This window comes from Callorhinchus milii, unplaced genomic scaffold (genome assembly GCF_018977255.1).
Source record: "Callorhinchus milii isolate IMCB2004 unplaced genomic scaffold, IMCB_Cmil_1.0 Scaffold5, whole genome shotgun sequence".
Lineage (NCBI taxonomy): Eukaryota > Metazoa > Chordata > Chondrichthyes > Chimaeriformes > Callorhinchidae > Callorhinchus > Callorhinchus milii.
In genome coordinates, this window is record NW_024704746.1 from 28,682,504 (window position 1) to 28,696,630 (window position 14,127).

General features: G+C 38.2%; 1 protein-coding gene across 1 annotated transcript in view; it reads right to left on the reverse strand.

The window, feature by feature from the left end:
• Positions 1-538: 538 nt before the first annotated feature.
• LOC103185558 (non-muscle caldesmon) overlaps positions 539-14,127 on the reverse strand; it is a 94,629-nt gene continuing 81,040 nt past the window's right edge. The window contains exons 9-15 of the mRNA XM_042335111.1: positions 11,468-11,511; positions 11,289-11,370; positions 10,976-11,113; positions 8,370-8,465; positions 4,732-4,821; positions 3,479-3,539; positions 539-1,339 (exon numbers count right to left, since the gene is read on the reverse strand). Of these exons, the coding sequence (XP_042191045.1) occupies positions 1,308-1,339; positions 3,479-3,539; positions 4,732-4,821; positions 8,370-8,465; positions 10,976-11,113; positions 11,289-11,370; positions 11,468-11,511 (543 nt within the window). The 3' untranslated portion in view covers positions 539-1,307. The remainder of the gene's footprint in view (positions 1,340-3,478; positions 3,540-4,731; positions 4,822-8,369; positions 8,466-10,975; positions 11,114-11,288; positions 11,371-11,467; positions 11,512-14,127) is intronic.

Sequence of the window (14,127 nt, forward strand, 5' to 3'; positions counted from 1 at the left end):
TATACAATGATTGAGTGCATTTGCATTTCTTGTTATATGTAAACCAAAAAAGGTACAAAATGGTTAATGTTTCATAGCGAAGCAGTCGTAGCACATTTTCGGGTTGATTTTCACCTTTATTTAACTTTGCGTATAGGTGACTAAGATATACATGGAGTGGTAAAAGCCTTTTTTTTGTCTATTCGGCCTGTCAGAATTAAACTCCCTTTAGGTCTATCATATATATTTCAGTGTCATATACCTTCCAAATTCCCTCAGAACTAAGGCCTTTGAATGGTCTTGTCTTTGCCACGTATACAGGCTAAAATATGAATAAAAGTGAGATACATCAAAAAGGTACGCGGTACAAGTCTTGTGACATGCATAGTGGAAGTTCAGTGTTTTGGAGAACTCTTACCCTTTTTGCCTTCTAATTCCCCCAATCTTTCCATTGTCCTATCTCCTCGCGGATATACAGAAACGAACACACACGCACGCATACACTCACTCACATAACCTACTTTACGCCTTAAAATATATTGTGTTACTTTTTTTAAAAAAAAATGAGGCAGCTTTGACTTTTTTTGTTTATCTGCTCGAGAACTTGCTTCGAACATCTAAGGCCAGTTATTATGGTTCTATATTTAATAAAAACAAATTGTGAACGTTTCAAATAAGCTGTGACTTAGGCTACTATCTGGTTTATTACGGAATACATGATCTAGCACTTTAAGCCAGTTAAAAGCTCTCTACACAAAACTACAAAGCTAGAACTTATGAAAGTTATCTGTGATGCGTCAACCATTACTCAATGTTCCACCATTCAGAGCAAAATCAACCAGTCCATAGTCAGTACCACTATTGGAGATCGAATTTTAAACCCATTTAAACATTACATTTAATAGAAAAGTAAAAAATAGGACATAATAGGCAGAACTCAACTTTTTTTTGTCTCAAGGAGAAATCTTATCAAAATCTTGTTAAGTCTTTAACATTGAATTCATCAATCAATTCAAGATCAAATGTTCTTTTTGCCATATTTTACTTTATAGGTATATGTGTAATAAAAAAAGAATTATTTGTAGTTTTATTCATCAATATTCTAACTGCTCAGATTTCGCAGCACATCTCACTTTTTGAACCAAGTTTCGCAATGATGTGTGCAAAGGCAGAATACCGGTAAAGGTCAAATGTGATTGTGGATTTTAAATACAGTGCTAATATACATGGCTTTGACTGGGATAATGTGAAACAATTTGTTAATAAAATATTACATAAATATAAAAAGCTGGCCTAGCCCTTTTCAATAACTTGTGGACCAAATCTCTTTAGGGTTCGTTTTCATAGTGTGCCATTCCTGCTGAAAAAGACAGAAAATAGTCAAGGAGATGAACAAATCTGGATACGCAATCAGAACAATCCTTACACTTGTTATAGTGCCTTTTCACTTTAATAATAAAATGGACAACCTGCGTCTAATACTTTCCGGAATTAGGTAAGCAGGATGCGTCCATCCAGGGAGAGCGCGCGTTCCATTCCAATAATCTATCTCTTGGATTTCCACGTCTAGGTGGGATGCATGTAATTTTCAGCTTAGTTTGGATGCTCTTAAGCAGGGTGATGGGTTTCCCCATGTGTCAGACACCAGGCTGACCCCCCCCCCCCCCCCCACCCAAAAAAAATAAAAATCCTTGCATTTGATATTTATTGTCGTGACTATAATTTTCTAATGTCCTATAAAAAGTCACGCTTTCACAGAAAGTAGTGAGTATGTAGAATAGATTATCCAAGGAGGAGCTGAAAGCAGTTTTTTTGTCAACGAATTCAGGAGTTTATGGATAACTATTTGGTGAGTAAAATCATTAGAGATGGGAGTATTGGATGATTCTGTTTGACTTTACAACTAGACCAGGCACCTATTTTAACCTCCTATATGTGTCTGCCCACATAACACGGTGTCATCATCATGCTTAATAATATTACAAGAAGTATTCTGTGAATAGTGTGAACAGCAGGGATCGTCTCTCAGACATCGCTAGGCACAGTCGCACACACAGAATGGCAAGTTTGGACCTAGACTCATAATTGCATCCAAATTCACTCCTCGATCAGCATCCAGTTCATTTGGATTGCTTGAAGAGGGAATTCCTCCATTTCATTACACCACTCCAATCTCATAGCCTGGGATAGAGCCTGGATGTAACTGATGTGTAACTTTGAGGCTGAAACCTGTGACTTGATCAGAAAGCTAGGGCAAGACTGATCACATCCCATGGGTGTCTGCAGCCTACAATTAGCTAATGAAGTGATACAGTATTAACAACAACAACAAGATTACATTTGTATAGCGCCTTTCATGTTGGGAGGACGTCCCAAGGCGCTGGACAGAGTACAGCATTTCAGACCCGAGCTGGGGTCAGGGGGGGAGAAGGGAGGGGAGAGGAAGGGGGCTGGCCGCTGGCATGGTCGAAGAGGAGGGTCTTGAGGCGGGACTTGAAGCAGGCTAAGGAGGGGACGAGACGGAGTGACTGGGGGATGGAATTCCAGAGGTTGGGGGCAGAGTGGCTGAAGGCTCTCCCGCCAATGGTGGAGCGGGTGACGTGGAGCAGCCAGAGCCGGCTGAGTGGAGGGAGCGGGCAGGTTGGTAGGGGGTTAGGAGGTCGCAGAGGTAGGGTGGAGCGAGGCCATGGAGGGCTTTGTATGTGAGGACCCTCCCAAGATAAATTAGTTTAGTGAAATACAACCAAATCCACATTTAAATTGCTAGCGTTATACTCTTTTACCAGGAGATTGCATGATATGCTGTACTCTTAATCCTCGCTAGTGATCCCTGTCCAATTATCATAGATTGAGCAAGCTGCTAATCTCAGATAGGATCTGCAATAATCAGGCAATAATACTCAGCTGTTATGAGGTACAGTGATCTGATTCCTGTGTCTCCTCGCTTTCCTTTCGTAGGTATATTTAATTCTCCAAGGCAGCCAACAAATGATTTATATTCAAAACCAACACGTCTCTCTCATCCTAACACACAAGGGCCACATGCAATGCAGTAAACATGATTCACATTTCTCTCGTCATTTAAATTTAGACAATGCAGTGAGCAGCTGACACCATGGCATTCTAACACGTTCCCAGCAAGGAACAAAGGTATGAATTATTTATCGCGCAATCCCAACAATTTCCCATCAAGCGTGGTCTTGGTCTGTGGAAAAGTAGCCACAGCCATCGATTAAGTGGAGTTTCGTTACTTAAACCTGTGACAGTCGATTGCCCTGTGTGTCCTCAACACTGCCCCTAAGTTCTTTTGCAACTGTACCCACGTTTTGGTGACGGGGCGTTGACTTTATGAGATGCAATGAAGAAAATCTCATGTTCAGCTGCTAGGAGCCATTATTAATACCTGTCAGTGTAGCTTGAAATAGTGCAGTGAAAAATATCATAAACAGTTGGCTCTGACCGAGGTTTTCCACTTGAAATGTTTACGAAAGTCACTTACCATTAGAGTAACCACGCTGATTCTCTGCTGAACCTGATTTGAACTTACTTCCAGCTGTAATCTGGGGATAATAAACAATAAAGCACAATGCTCATTATTTGTATGTTGCTGCATTCAATTATCAGACAAATACCCTCTTTGATGGAACTGTTCCCCTTTTGACCAAAATGGTTCTCTCCATTTGTCATTGTTGCGCTTTGATTCATACCTGAATATGAGGTTTAAAGCCACATGGGATGTCAAGATTTGCAAGATTCACAAAGGATTTATAAAGCGTGAGGATTCAAATTTGCGTTAAGACAACCTGCTCACAACCAAGTTCAGTTGCTAGATATATGAAGTCAGATTGTGGCCAAAAATGTCAGTGAATATAGAAGTATTCTATATTTAGTAGTAAATAGTGATTATTATGCACTAATGCAATACAATACACAATTAGACTGTACCTTTCCTGTCAGGAGAACACTCCATGGCGCTTAACAAACCTGGCTTCACAACTGATTTGGAGGTAGGAGCTGAGGTGGGTGGGCATGGGAAAGATGACAAAAAGCGAGGTCAAAAAAGTAGGTCATGAGATGGACCTTGAAAGAGGTGAGGGAGGTAGCAATTCAGACGGACTCCAGGATGGATGGACTCTTGAATGTCTACACTGAACTAGTACATGATATGAACAGATACCTGCGTGTGCACTCACCTTAAAACAGACTCCACCACTTAAATAATAGGCCGTCCATAGAGAATTAAAGACTCACAGTGTCATTGTTATTTAAGCAGTGGGAGTTGTTCCCTCCATGTTATCATGGAGTCAATATTGACAGGAAGACACCAAGGGAGACAGCAGCTAAATAGTTGCCTTCCAAAGATGACTAGCAAGAAAGGGTAGCAGTGGAGACTCAAGCTGTGAATTCTCAACCTGTTCTCTGAATCAGAGTAAATATAACATCTGAGACACTATACTCGGTCATTTTAAAAAAAGTTTTAAAATTTGTCCTTATACCACATTCCAACTTCCTGTTGACCCTCGATTCCAGCTCTTACTCATTCACATTATATCTTTCAAACGAGAGTTGGAATTTTACTTTGTTTTGAGGTGTTACTGAACCTGTGTGACAATTCCAGTGTAATATTCAACCAGTACTCGAGTGTTTTGTTCAGTCAACCTGCGGGTTCAACATTTACACGTACTGCAAATGTTAAACATATTGTAATGAAAAAGTAAGGTTGCAGATATCTAACTCCTTGTCAATGTTAACCTTAGATGGAGTGGCTGACTTTTCATTGGGAGAATCTGTTTTATTTTCCCATAGGTTACGTTTGCTGGATACATCCCCTGGCTTCACATCCTGGAATCAGAAAGATAAAAAAAAAACTTGTGAGTAGTTTTTATTACATATTGAGGCAAGGAATGTTACAGTTCAATACAATGAGTTGCCAATGTAAGAAGGACACTATGGCACTTAAATAGCACTGGTGCAAGGTGACAGTGGGAGGAACTCAGCACAAACTATCAACCTGCATTCAGTTTGCGTGATGAGCAGAGGACAGAGAACAAAGCGGTGTTCGTCAAGCACATACAGTGCACGACTGCTGAAGGGATTTTATTATCTCTGAGAGGAAGTTTGAGAATAGACTGACTTCCATGTCAATGAGTTTTTGCTATCGATAATCTTCATTTCTATTGTTAAAGTGGTGATCCTTAGAACACGAGTTACTGTGGTAAAGAATGGGCATTCTGCACAGTTGATGTCACCGCCACAAACACGATTCGTAAACCATATAAAAGGTTGGAATTATATAGGTGGTAATGACCCTTGTTAAATTCCTACAATTCTCTCTAAACTATCAGGGATATAAAAGAATGTCTGTTTGTAGCTGTGGGCCTGGAGATAAAGAATAACAAGAAAAGAATCAATGCAAGATTACCTGATTGATTATTCACTAGAATCGTTGAGCACCAGGAAGTAGAGAAGAGAAGGACAGAAGGAGACACTATGCCAACCAGATAGAAATAAATGAGGTATGAAGAAAGGAAGTGGAGGAATCAACTGGGCAAGAGAACAGGAAAGGTAAACGGTTATTAACTTCATATGAGTTCTTCAGATTAGTGCAGCCAAGTTGAAAAGGACGACAGAGATTGTGTTAAGTCAATATATTCGAAACAATGGGAAAACAAGTTAAGGATGTGATGGAAACTTCTAAGTGTTTTAAATTGTAATGGCGTGTGAGAGCTCCCTCCTGTGGATATGGTACCTTTTGCAACACACTTGAGGACAAGAGGTTTCATGATTGTATTTAAATAGTACTCATTACTGCTGTAAATTGATTGAAAATAAATAATGTTTTTAATTGCTATTTTTCCACGATGGACTGAAAGGTCACTGCTCATATATAAACTGCCTTCATCACCGCCCACCAACTATTATCAGCTGGCAGCGAGTCTAGCTGTCTGCCAAGCTTTCCCACTGCTTGTCCAGCTCGGAACACCGTACCCATTTGGGCTTTGAAATAAATGGGAAAACGCGTCTTTTAATGAGTCTAAAGGGTTGAAGACAGCAGGTAACACAGGGATTCCCCATAGCGGGTACAAGTTAGAACCTCACCTGAACAAGCAAAAGGATTTCCCTTTTTTTAAAAAAAAATTAGTTCAAGGCTGTCATAGAACAAATACCAACAGCGATGCTCAAGGAAGAAAATAAATGAAGCTTTGCAGTGTGCTCAATTACCATTGCTTTACCTAAAGAACAGTAGTATGTTGACTACAAGCTTACCGCCATCAGTATATAAAGATTGATCTGCTAGCTGGTACATAATTTATATATACCTGATAAACACACAGTAATGCATCAGATGTGAGATTGATGTCGGCTAATCTTTCTAATCTTTCAGCTGTAGTTTTGTGAAAAACGGAATGTTTCAGTGACACATTTTTCACCTATTACCCCGTACAGTAATATGTGTCAGAGATATGTAAAAAAAACACTAGAACATCCCATTTTTGTATCTTCTGGTATTGGACTTTCAAGAAATAAAAAGTATTCTCCAAGACTTAGTTCTGAGACTATCCTGTATGTGAACTAAACTATCTATATCACATTGAAATATACAATGGAAATATAGGGAGAGATATTCCACTTTCGGTTAAATACAGTAGGAGTTTGAGGATGTCTACTTAGAACTACAGCATCAACGTCTCTACATTTAACAACAAGAGGAATTTCTCCCCATTAACATACAGAATTCAATATTTCACTTGTTTTATTTACGCACACTTCTGGATAAAACCAGCATGATCCCATTGAATTGTACTATATGGAAATTAACATTGATATAATATAATACATACAAAAATAGTATGCATATCAGTGTTGTAATTCGTTTTCCTAAGTGCTTGGTAAAATTTACAGTATAGACACAGCAAAATGTTAACTTATTTTCATACTCCTTCATGGATCCTTATTGCAAGGGGCAAATCTGTCCTCGGCCCTCACATTATTACCCACAGAGGAGAAATTGTTGAAAACCGTCCAACAAAAATGACGATTTCTTCTTGTGTTTCACAGTTAAAAATGAAATTTCTGAGTGTTAAGTAATATATTGTCCAGGCAAACCCATGGGGCCTCTTCTTATAAATTGTTATCCTTTCCCTATTTATTTTAATGAGTTTCTTCTCCTTTTCTTGAGCCCCTGTGTAACCATATGTACCATTCCCTCCCTGCTAAGGCGGATCTGATTCTGGTCTCACTCAGTGTCTTTTGTGATCCATCTTCTAAGGACTGCGTAAAAGTGGTCATGTGTGACTGACTTCTGAATTTTCTTTGCACTCAGGCCCACTTTGGTACCATACCCTGCTGGCATGAAAGAGTTTGGAAGCTCACCATTAGGAGCATATATCTGCCCACTTAGTGGAAGAGTGTACCAGAGTAGTGGTGAACTGCACCACCACACTATCGCTGGCTCTAGAGAAGATTGCTGTTGTGATGAAAGGTTTGTTAAAACAGACTTTGCAACAAAGATATATTACATGATAAATGGCCCTGAGTGATAATCCAGTATAATAGCGTCTATTACAAATCTACCGAAAATACTCATCAATAACAAAAACTCATCCACCTCGTGTCTTAAAGTGTAACATAGGGCATAAATTGTGATAACCATTCATCAAGCAGTGTAGTGTGTTTGGTAGCAGACAATGCTCAACTCACAACAAAGCTCACAAATTAAAGCAAATGCATTGTGATAGTGCAGTGCTAGTAAATCTAAACACTGGGACTAACAGTCCATGCAAAATAGATGGGAAATACACTGCGATCAATTTCATTAATACACATTGATTTGAATTATAAGTTATGGAACATTTCTTCTTTCACATTCCTTAAACCAACACAGGCTGGCAGACTGCAAAGAAAACCAAGCACAAAAGGTATTTAGATTTTATTCCGGTTGTTTGTGTTTGCAAATTCAATGGGAAGAGCCAGTTCATTAGCCCCTAAAGATATGTTTCTTTTTAATAACATGCTTCTTGTTTGATCTTCTCTCGCGGTTAACCCTTCCTCAAATTCATGTTATTTCCGTCAAGCAAGATAGTATAGGCTAGGCATATTGAGCACTTCCCTATGCAGTAACCTTGGTATACCTTTTGGAAGATATGCTTATGCCAGAAAAGGTCATGTACAGCACAGCCAGGTTTGGCTTACCCATCGAGCAACTTGGTTAAGACGGCAAAAATGACTGCAAAGCTGTTCCCCAGGGGGAAGCCCAAATCATCATTCCATTCAGGCTATGTTTAAACCTTGGATCACACAACTAGGAGGTCACCACTCTTGCAGCATAGCTTCCAGGCTGGCTTAAGGTAAGAGATTTCAGAAAAGCATTGAAGAGGTGGCTGACTTACTGAAGCTTTAGATGCAGGTGATTTGTTTGTTTCAGGAGTTTTGTTAAGCCATTGGTTGATGCGACCAGCAACCCCCACTTTCAGGCCTGCTACCTCCTACAGGGATAGCCATAAACACAAGCTTTTGAACCTTGATATCACTCTAAATGCAATATTAAAATATATCCCCAAAAGGACTGTCAGCATCACAAAATTGGCATTTTAACACATTTCAACACATAATCTGTTTCACTCATAATTAATGGGAATATATTGGGCTACACCTGACCTAATACATTTTTTCCAACACAATTAAGCTGACATCAGCAAGGTACAATATTATCACAGGACTATGAAAGGGGTGTTGTGGTCAGGAAATCCATGGGCACCAAAAATGAACGGTTTAGCTCGAATGAAAGACAACCATAGGATTCTATCACAACAGTTGACAGTGAAAATATTCACTTTAGAAGCATGTTCAAAACGCTGATCTTTGTGTTGGTGAGTTTTCCATCAAGTACGTCCATTTAAAACAGTTCCAGAATATAATCATTTGCAAAAACTCCCAAACTCCAGTTTTGCTCCAATCACAGTTACCTTTCTAGTTGCTGTAGATTGTACATTAAACACACCTGGTCATGTAATGCAGATGTTCCTGATGACAATGCCCCTTGAACCAAACTATTTCTATTTGGCTCTACTTAGAACAAATTGTAAAAACCCTCAACAATTCTACCCAATGAGTCTATTCGATAGTTGTGCCCACAAGTTACTCTCTTATAGTTATACTTTGATTGTATTCATCACATGATTTATATATTTTTTTAACATTGCTGATGGTTTATTTTCCGATGTCCATTCTGAATGTGTAAAATAACCGAAATCTGAAAAAGTCTCTCAATTTTTGTTAAATATAATCCAAAAAAAATATTTTCTGCATGTTTAATATCGAATTAGATCTACACATCGTTTAAATTTAGGATACTGATGAATCTTGCATCCCTATGTCTGTTCATCCCAAAGTCAGTGTTAAGATCACTGATCAGGAATCGCACAGGGGATCTAAGTTTTTACTAATGCTGTGCTTTTTGCAGGAATAAGTCACAAAAACCTGGATTTAACAGAATGATTGAGAAGGGGATTTGGCTGAGAATCCCACTGGGGGTATGGAGTTCCGCAGGAAGTACTTTGAGCAGCACTTAAAGGTTGTCTCCACGACAGGAGAAACGTACTGGATCCAAATCGATTTCACTGTGTTCTTAAGTGGACAATCCCAGAGGCTTCAATGGATCATAATTAATGTCACACAACTGTCTCCTTAATAACCTAAAAACACACTTGATTTTCCTAAGTACATTTACCATTCTTTAAATGCTCTTAACCAATGTAATGAGAAGGAAATATAAATCAGACTCCCTGTGACTCCACAATACTCTACCAGCAATATAAATATTGTATATAAGATCTGAGGTCTGATATCCTCATTGCCTTAGGACCTGACTATCTTGCCTTGAAATTTAGGATTGGGCATTCTTGTGGACAATCCTTAAATTCAGTCTTAACTTGAACTCTGGTTCTTCTTAGTGGAAAAATAATTCCTAAATTATTTGCAGAAAATAAGAATTTTCCGTAGATCTGAGTGATCTTAAATTTTCAGTCAAATGGTCTTGCAAGTCAAGACTAGGTAGAATTTTGGCCTCTGAGATATTAATGGTTAATAATTTAATGAAAAGGATTAGAAATATTTATCCGAGGTCTCATCCAATTGTTAATGTTCACTTATAAGAGGCAGCAATTGTATTTTTCCTGTCTTTCAATGTGAATCAAATCTTGTCTTATTTATATTTTTCATCAGCTTTGCTTATCAATTTGTGTTTGGTTTACCTAAAACACCTCAGATAGAAATGTAGCACGTATAATCCCCATAACATTCAATAGACAAGTCTTACAAAGAACAATATGTGGCATCCAGCAAGTCTTGTTACATTTAACTCTTTAACCCACAGAGAATTTTAATTAAAAATGGTTGTTTTTTTTGCATTACACTGCTCAGTCCATATCAATCTGGGATCACTTTTATTTTACAGGAATGAGATTGAAGATGGAGACTGTAATTTTTATTGCATTCCTATTATAGTAATAATGATCCTTGCATTTGATAAAGAACCTTATCATGTCTTCAAGACATCTCAAAGCGCTTCACAGAATATACTGTAAAGTGGACCAAATTATTATTATTTTTTAAGAGATCATTATTGTATTTATTGTCAACTGGAAAGCAGGAAAAAATGCGAGCAACTGTGTAAATTTGAAATGCATCACTTTTTTCTCAAAGGGTTGCTCAAAAAATATATATCTGTAGATTAATGAGAAATGATTAATGAGTCTGATTGACCAGAGATATATGACCAAGGGAGTACTGACAGTGTCAAAAAATTTATTTCTGCAGGATAAAGAGTTAAAAATAAGATTCATATCAAATACAAACAGGCTGTGCAAAAAAGTCTGTGAGCAGCTTCATGCAAGTGTTCAGCATATTAATATGACACTGGATTGTGTCAATGTGTTGGCCTACTTACACTGTAACAGTCCAGTTTGGGCAGGAGGTTTATACGGAGACACCTTACCTTGTTTGGGGTACCCTTATTACTCGGAGAACCATAAACATCTCCAGTTTCCCACATGCTCTTTATGTTTCGCACTCCATCAGCTGTCAATGGGAGATCGGAAGCTGACGATTTGCCCCCCTTTGCAGCTTTGGCACCCTAAAACATGGATCAAATAATCAATCTGGTTCTGGTTCTCTTTGTAAAAATCGAAGCAACATTTCTAGAAATGATTAGCTGCTATCTGTAACGTTGAATAATGTGAATCCATTAAAAATGACTCCTCTGGGAAATAAGTCACAGATTTATTTGGGTAACTGTTCTGAACACTCACCTGAATTGCACTGGTATACTGTTCCAGTTTACTGTCAATCTTGGATACACCCAACAGTGGGCGAGTAGTCTTAATACTAGTGCTGTGGATACAATAGAAGATGTGACATTAATCTCCTGACTAACAAGTGAGCACAATAGGAAGGAAATGGTAAACGAGGGAATGTGCTTAACGTTTACCTCTTTTTTGCTGATTTATTCAAAAATTCTGCTCTTTCACCAATCTGAAAACAAAATGTATAAGAAGTCAGTGATTCAGGTCAAAGCGACAAGACCCAAATGCAAAATATAATTTGCACACCGAAGACACTCCATAACAGCCAGCAAGCTTACATCTCTGATCAGATTCAACACTACCATTATTTGGGGGAATTTATTGCATTTCTGTGTTTAGTCTATTAGGATCTTTACCATAGAAAAGTTTCAGAGAGAAGCAGCCCCAAGTGTAGTATCTCTTACTCTGAATCTTAAAAGAGACAAGCTCATTGCAAAGACTCATATCATTTGCTCCACCTAACCATCCAGGATATGGCAGAATGACAAGAAGTGAAATTAATTACAATAAAGTCCTGAACCCACTTTTCTCAGGCTGTACTTTTGGAGTAGGATATAGATACAATCATTTCCATTCCAGATCAATCTCCATTTGCCATTTGCAATGCTTCTGCCATTGAGAGTGTACAGGCACGACACTGAAATAATTCACAGAGATATAAATCTTGTGCTGGTTGCAATACTGAAAAGGAGCGATTACTAGAACAAATACACACTATCTTTTGCTGTAAAAAGAACAAATAAATCTTTTTTATTTTTCCAGCAGCACGATACAGCAGTCCAAATTGAAACTAAGATAAAATGGGACTTATTGCCTAACGGTGGTCAATTTCAATTGTACTTATCTGGGATTCAATTTCTATAGCTTCCAAAGTAGGGCATAAGTATGGTGCATTTTTGTCTCATCAATTTCCTGTTGTTTAATATTTTCTCAGATGAGATAAATTTGCTTCTTGCCTCTGGGATGGGCACTGCTGTGCTGAAATCCAGGTTTTGCCCATCACAAAGGCAAGACAACATGCAGCGTAACCAAACCACACATTGTAGTAAATGATCCTCACTGGAAAGATCAGAAATATTTTCACAGGGAGGCTTCACGAGCTCATTGCTACACTTGGGAAAGATTGACTGTAGGCATTTCAGCACACTCTTCCATCAAATGATCAGTCAAACAACTCAACCGTGCAAGTTTTGAGGTGTCGTTGATTTTGTTTCATTAATTCCGCAAAAGATCGTGAAAGTTTAATATGAACGCAAAAGCATATCTGAATTACAACTGGAATATCTCTCAGTGCCTGGAGGTGATGCTGCTGCTGTGATTGAAGCAGTTTACTGTTCATGGCAGTGTCACATGTAGGCATTTTGTAACGCAACAGGAATTGCAAGTTATTGTAATGTAAGTATTGTATTGCATGTTGCTTGTACGGCATGGACTAATTCAAAGAAATCTGAAAAATATCACTGCCACAAATTTATTTTAATTAAAATGTCATAAAAATTTAACTGATTGATATTTCGGTCAATTTGCACTTCCGCCAAATGAGATTCATTAGACACCAGAAATAGTTGAGTTATTTGAAACCTTAGATGACTGTAAAGCCCTCTCATATCCATTTGATATCTATATACTGAAGATAAAACCAAGTGTGATATAGCTTGAAGCCGTATGGTGTGATGAAAATTAAAGATCTGTTTTCCGAGTGAGTAACATTACATCAAATGAAAAATACAAGACTTTGTTTAATGAATTTCATTAGCCCTGTTCACATAACAAGACCTACTTGTTGGTGAAAAGCTTTAGATGAAATAGGCCCCACTTAATACATGTTAAGTTTACAAAGGTGCATTGTAAGCACCACATCAGGTGAGTGATCAATATTACAGCGCTCACAAATACTGAAATTGGCATTTTGTGAACAAGAATGACTGGCTCCGGCCTGTTAGACTCGTTACCGAGCCATTTGCCACCATTTTTCTTCTCTTGTTAATGTGGCGAGAAAGAATGAAATCAGTCTTGTGTACAAATAGAATAAATAAGAACAAAAGAAACGCACAGCAAATCAAAAAGTGATTGTATCCTGAAAAGGCTACATCGAACACAGGCAGACACATACGGTAAACAGGATGCACATGTACCGGCAGATCTGTAATAGATTCCAGAATGAAGGAAACATGTAAGCAACTGATGATAGTTACTCTTCAAGGCGTTCTGTTCTGATACTTTACCTTCAAACATAACAGCGAGTTTCTGTGGTGTCTCAGAGACTGAGATGAATTAGCAACCATCATTTCTACGATGCTGAAAGCTCCACTCTCTGAAATTTCCCCTCTCCACCTCTCCCCTCAGAATAACAAACTTCAGTCACAGATCCAAACATATAATATGTTCAAGTAATAATAATAATAATAATCCTTGCATTTCATATAGCGCTTTTCATGCCTTCTAGACGTCCCAGAGCGCTTCACAGAATATACTGTAAAGTGAATTGACTCTATATTTGTGGGCGAACGCGGCAGCCAATTGCGCACAGCAATGTCCCAAATTGTTTTTTTTTTGGAGGGCTTGTTATTAGTAATATAACAAGTAATTGTTCAATACAAAACTTATACAAATTATACTGCACAATTTTTAAAAATCAAATACCATTAGAGAATTGAATTCATATCACATGATGTTATTTTTATTCTCCAATCCCTTCCCCTGCAAATCCAGCAGCAATCAAGTACCCTGGTTAATTTTTTCCTCCTTGATTAAGATTGCGGAGAGGAATTGATCTCAGATGAGG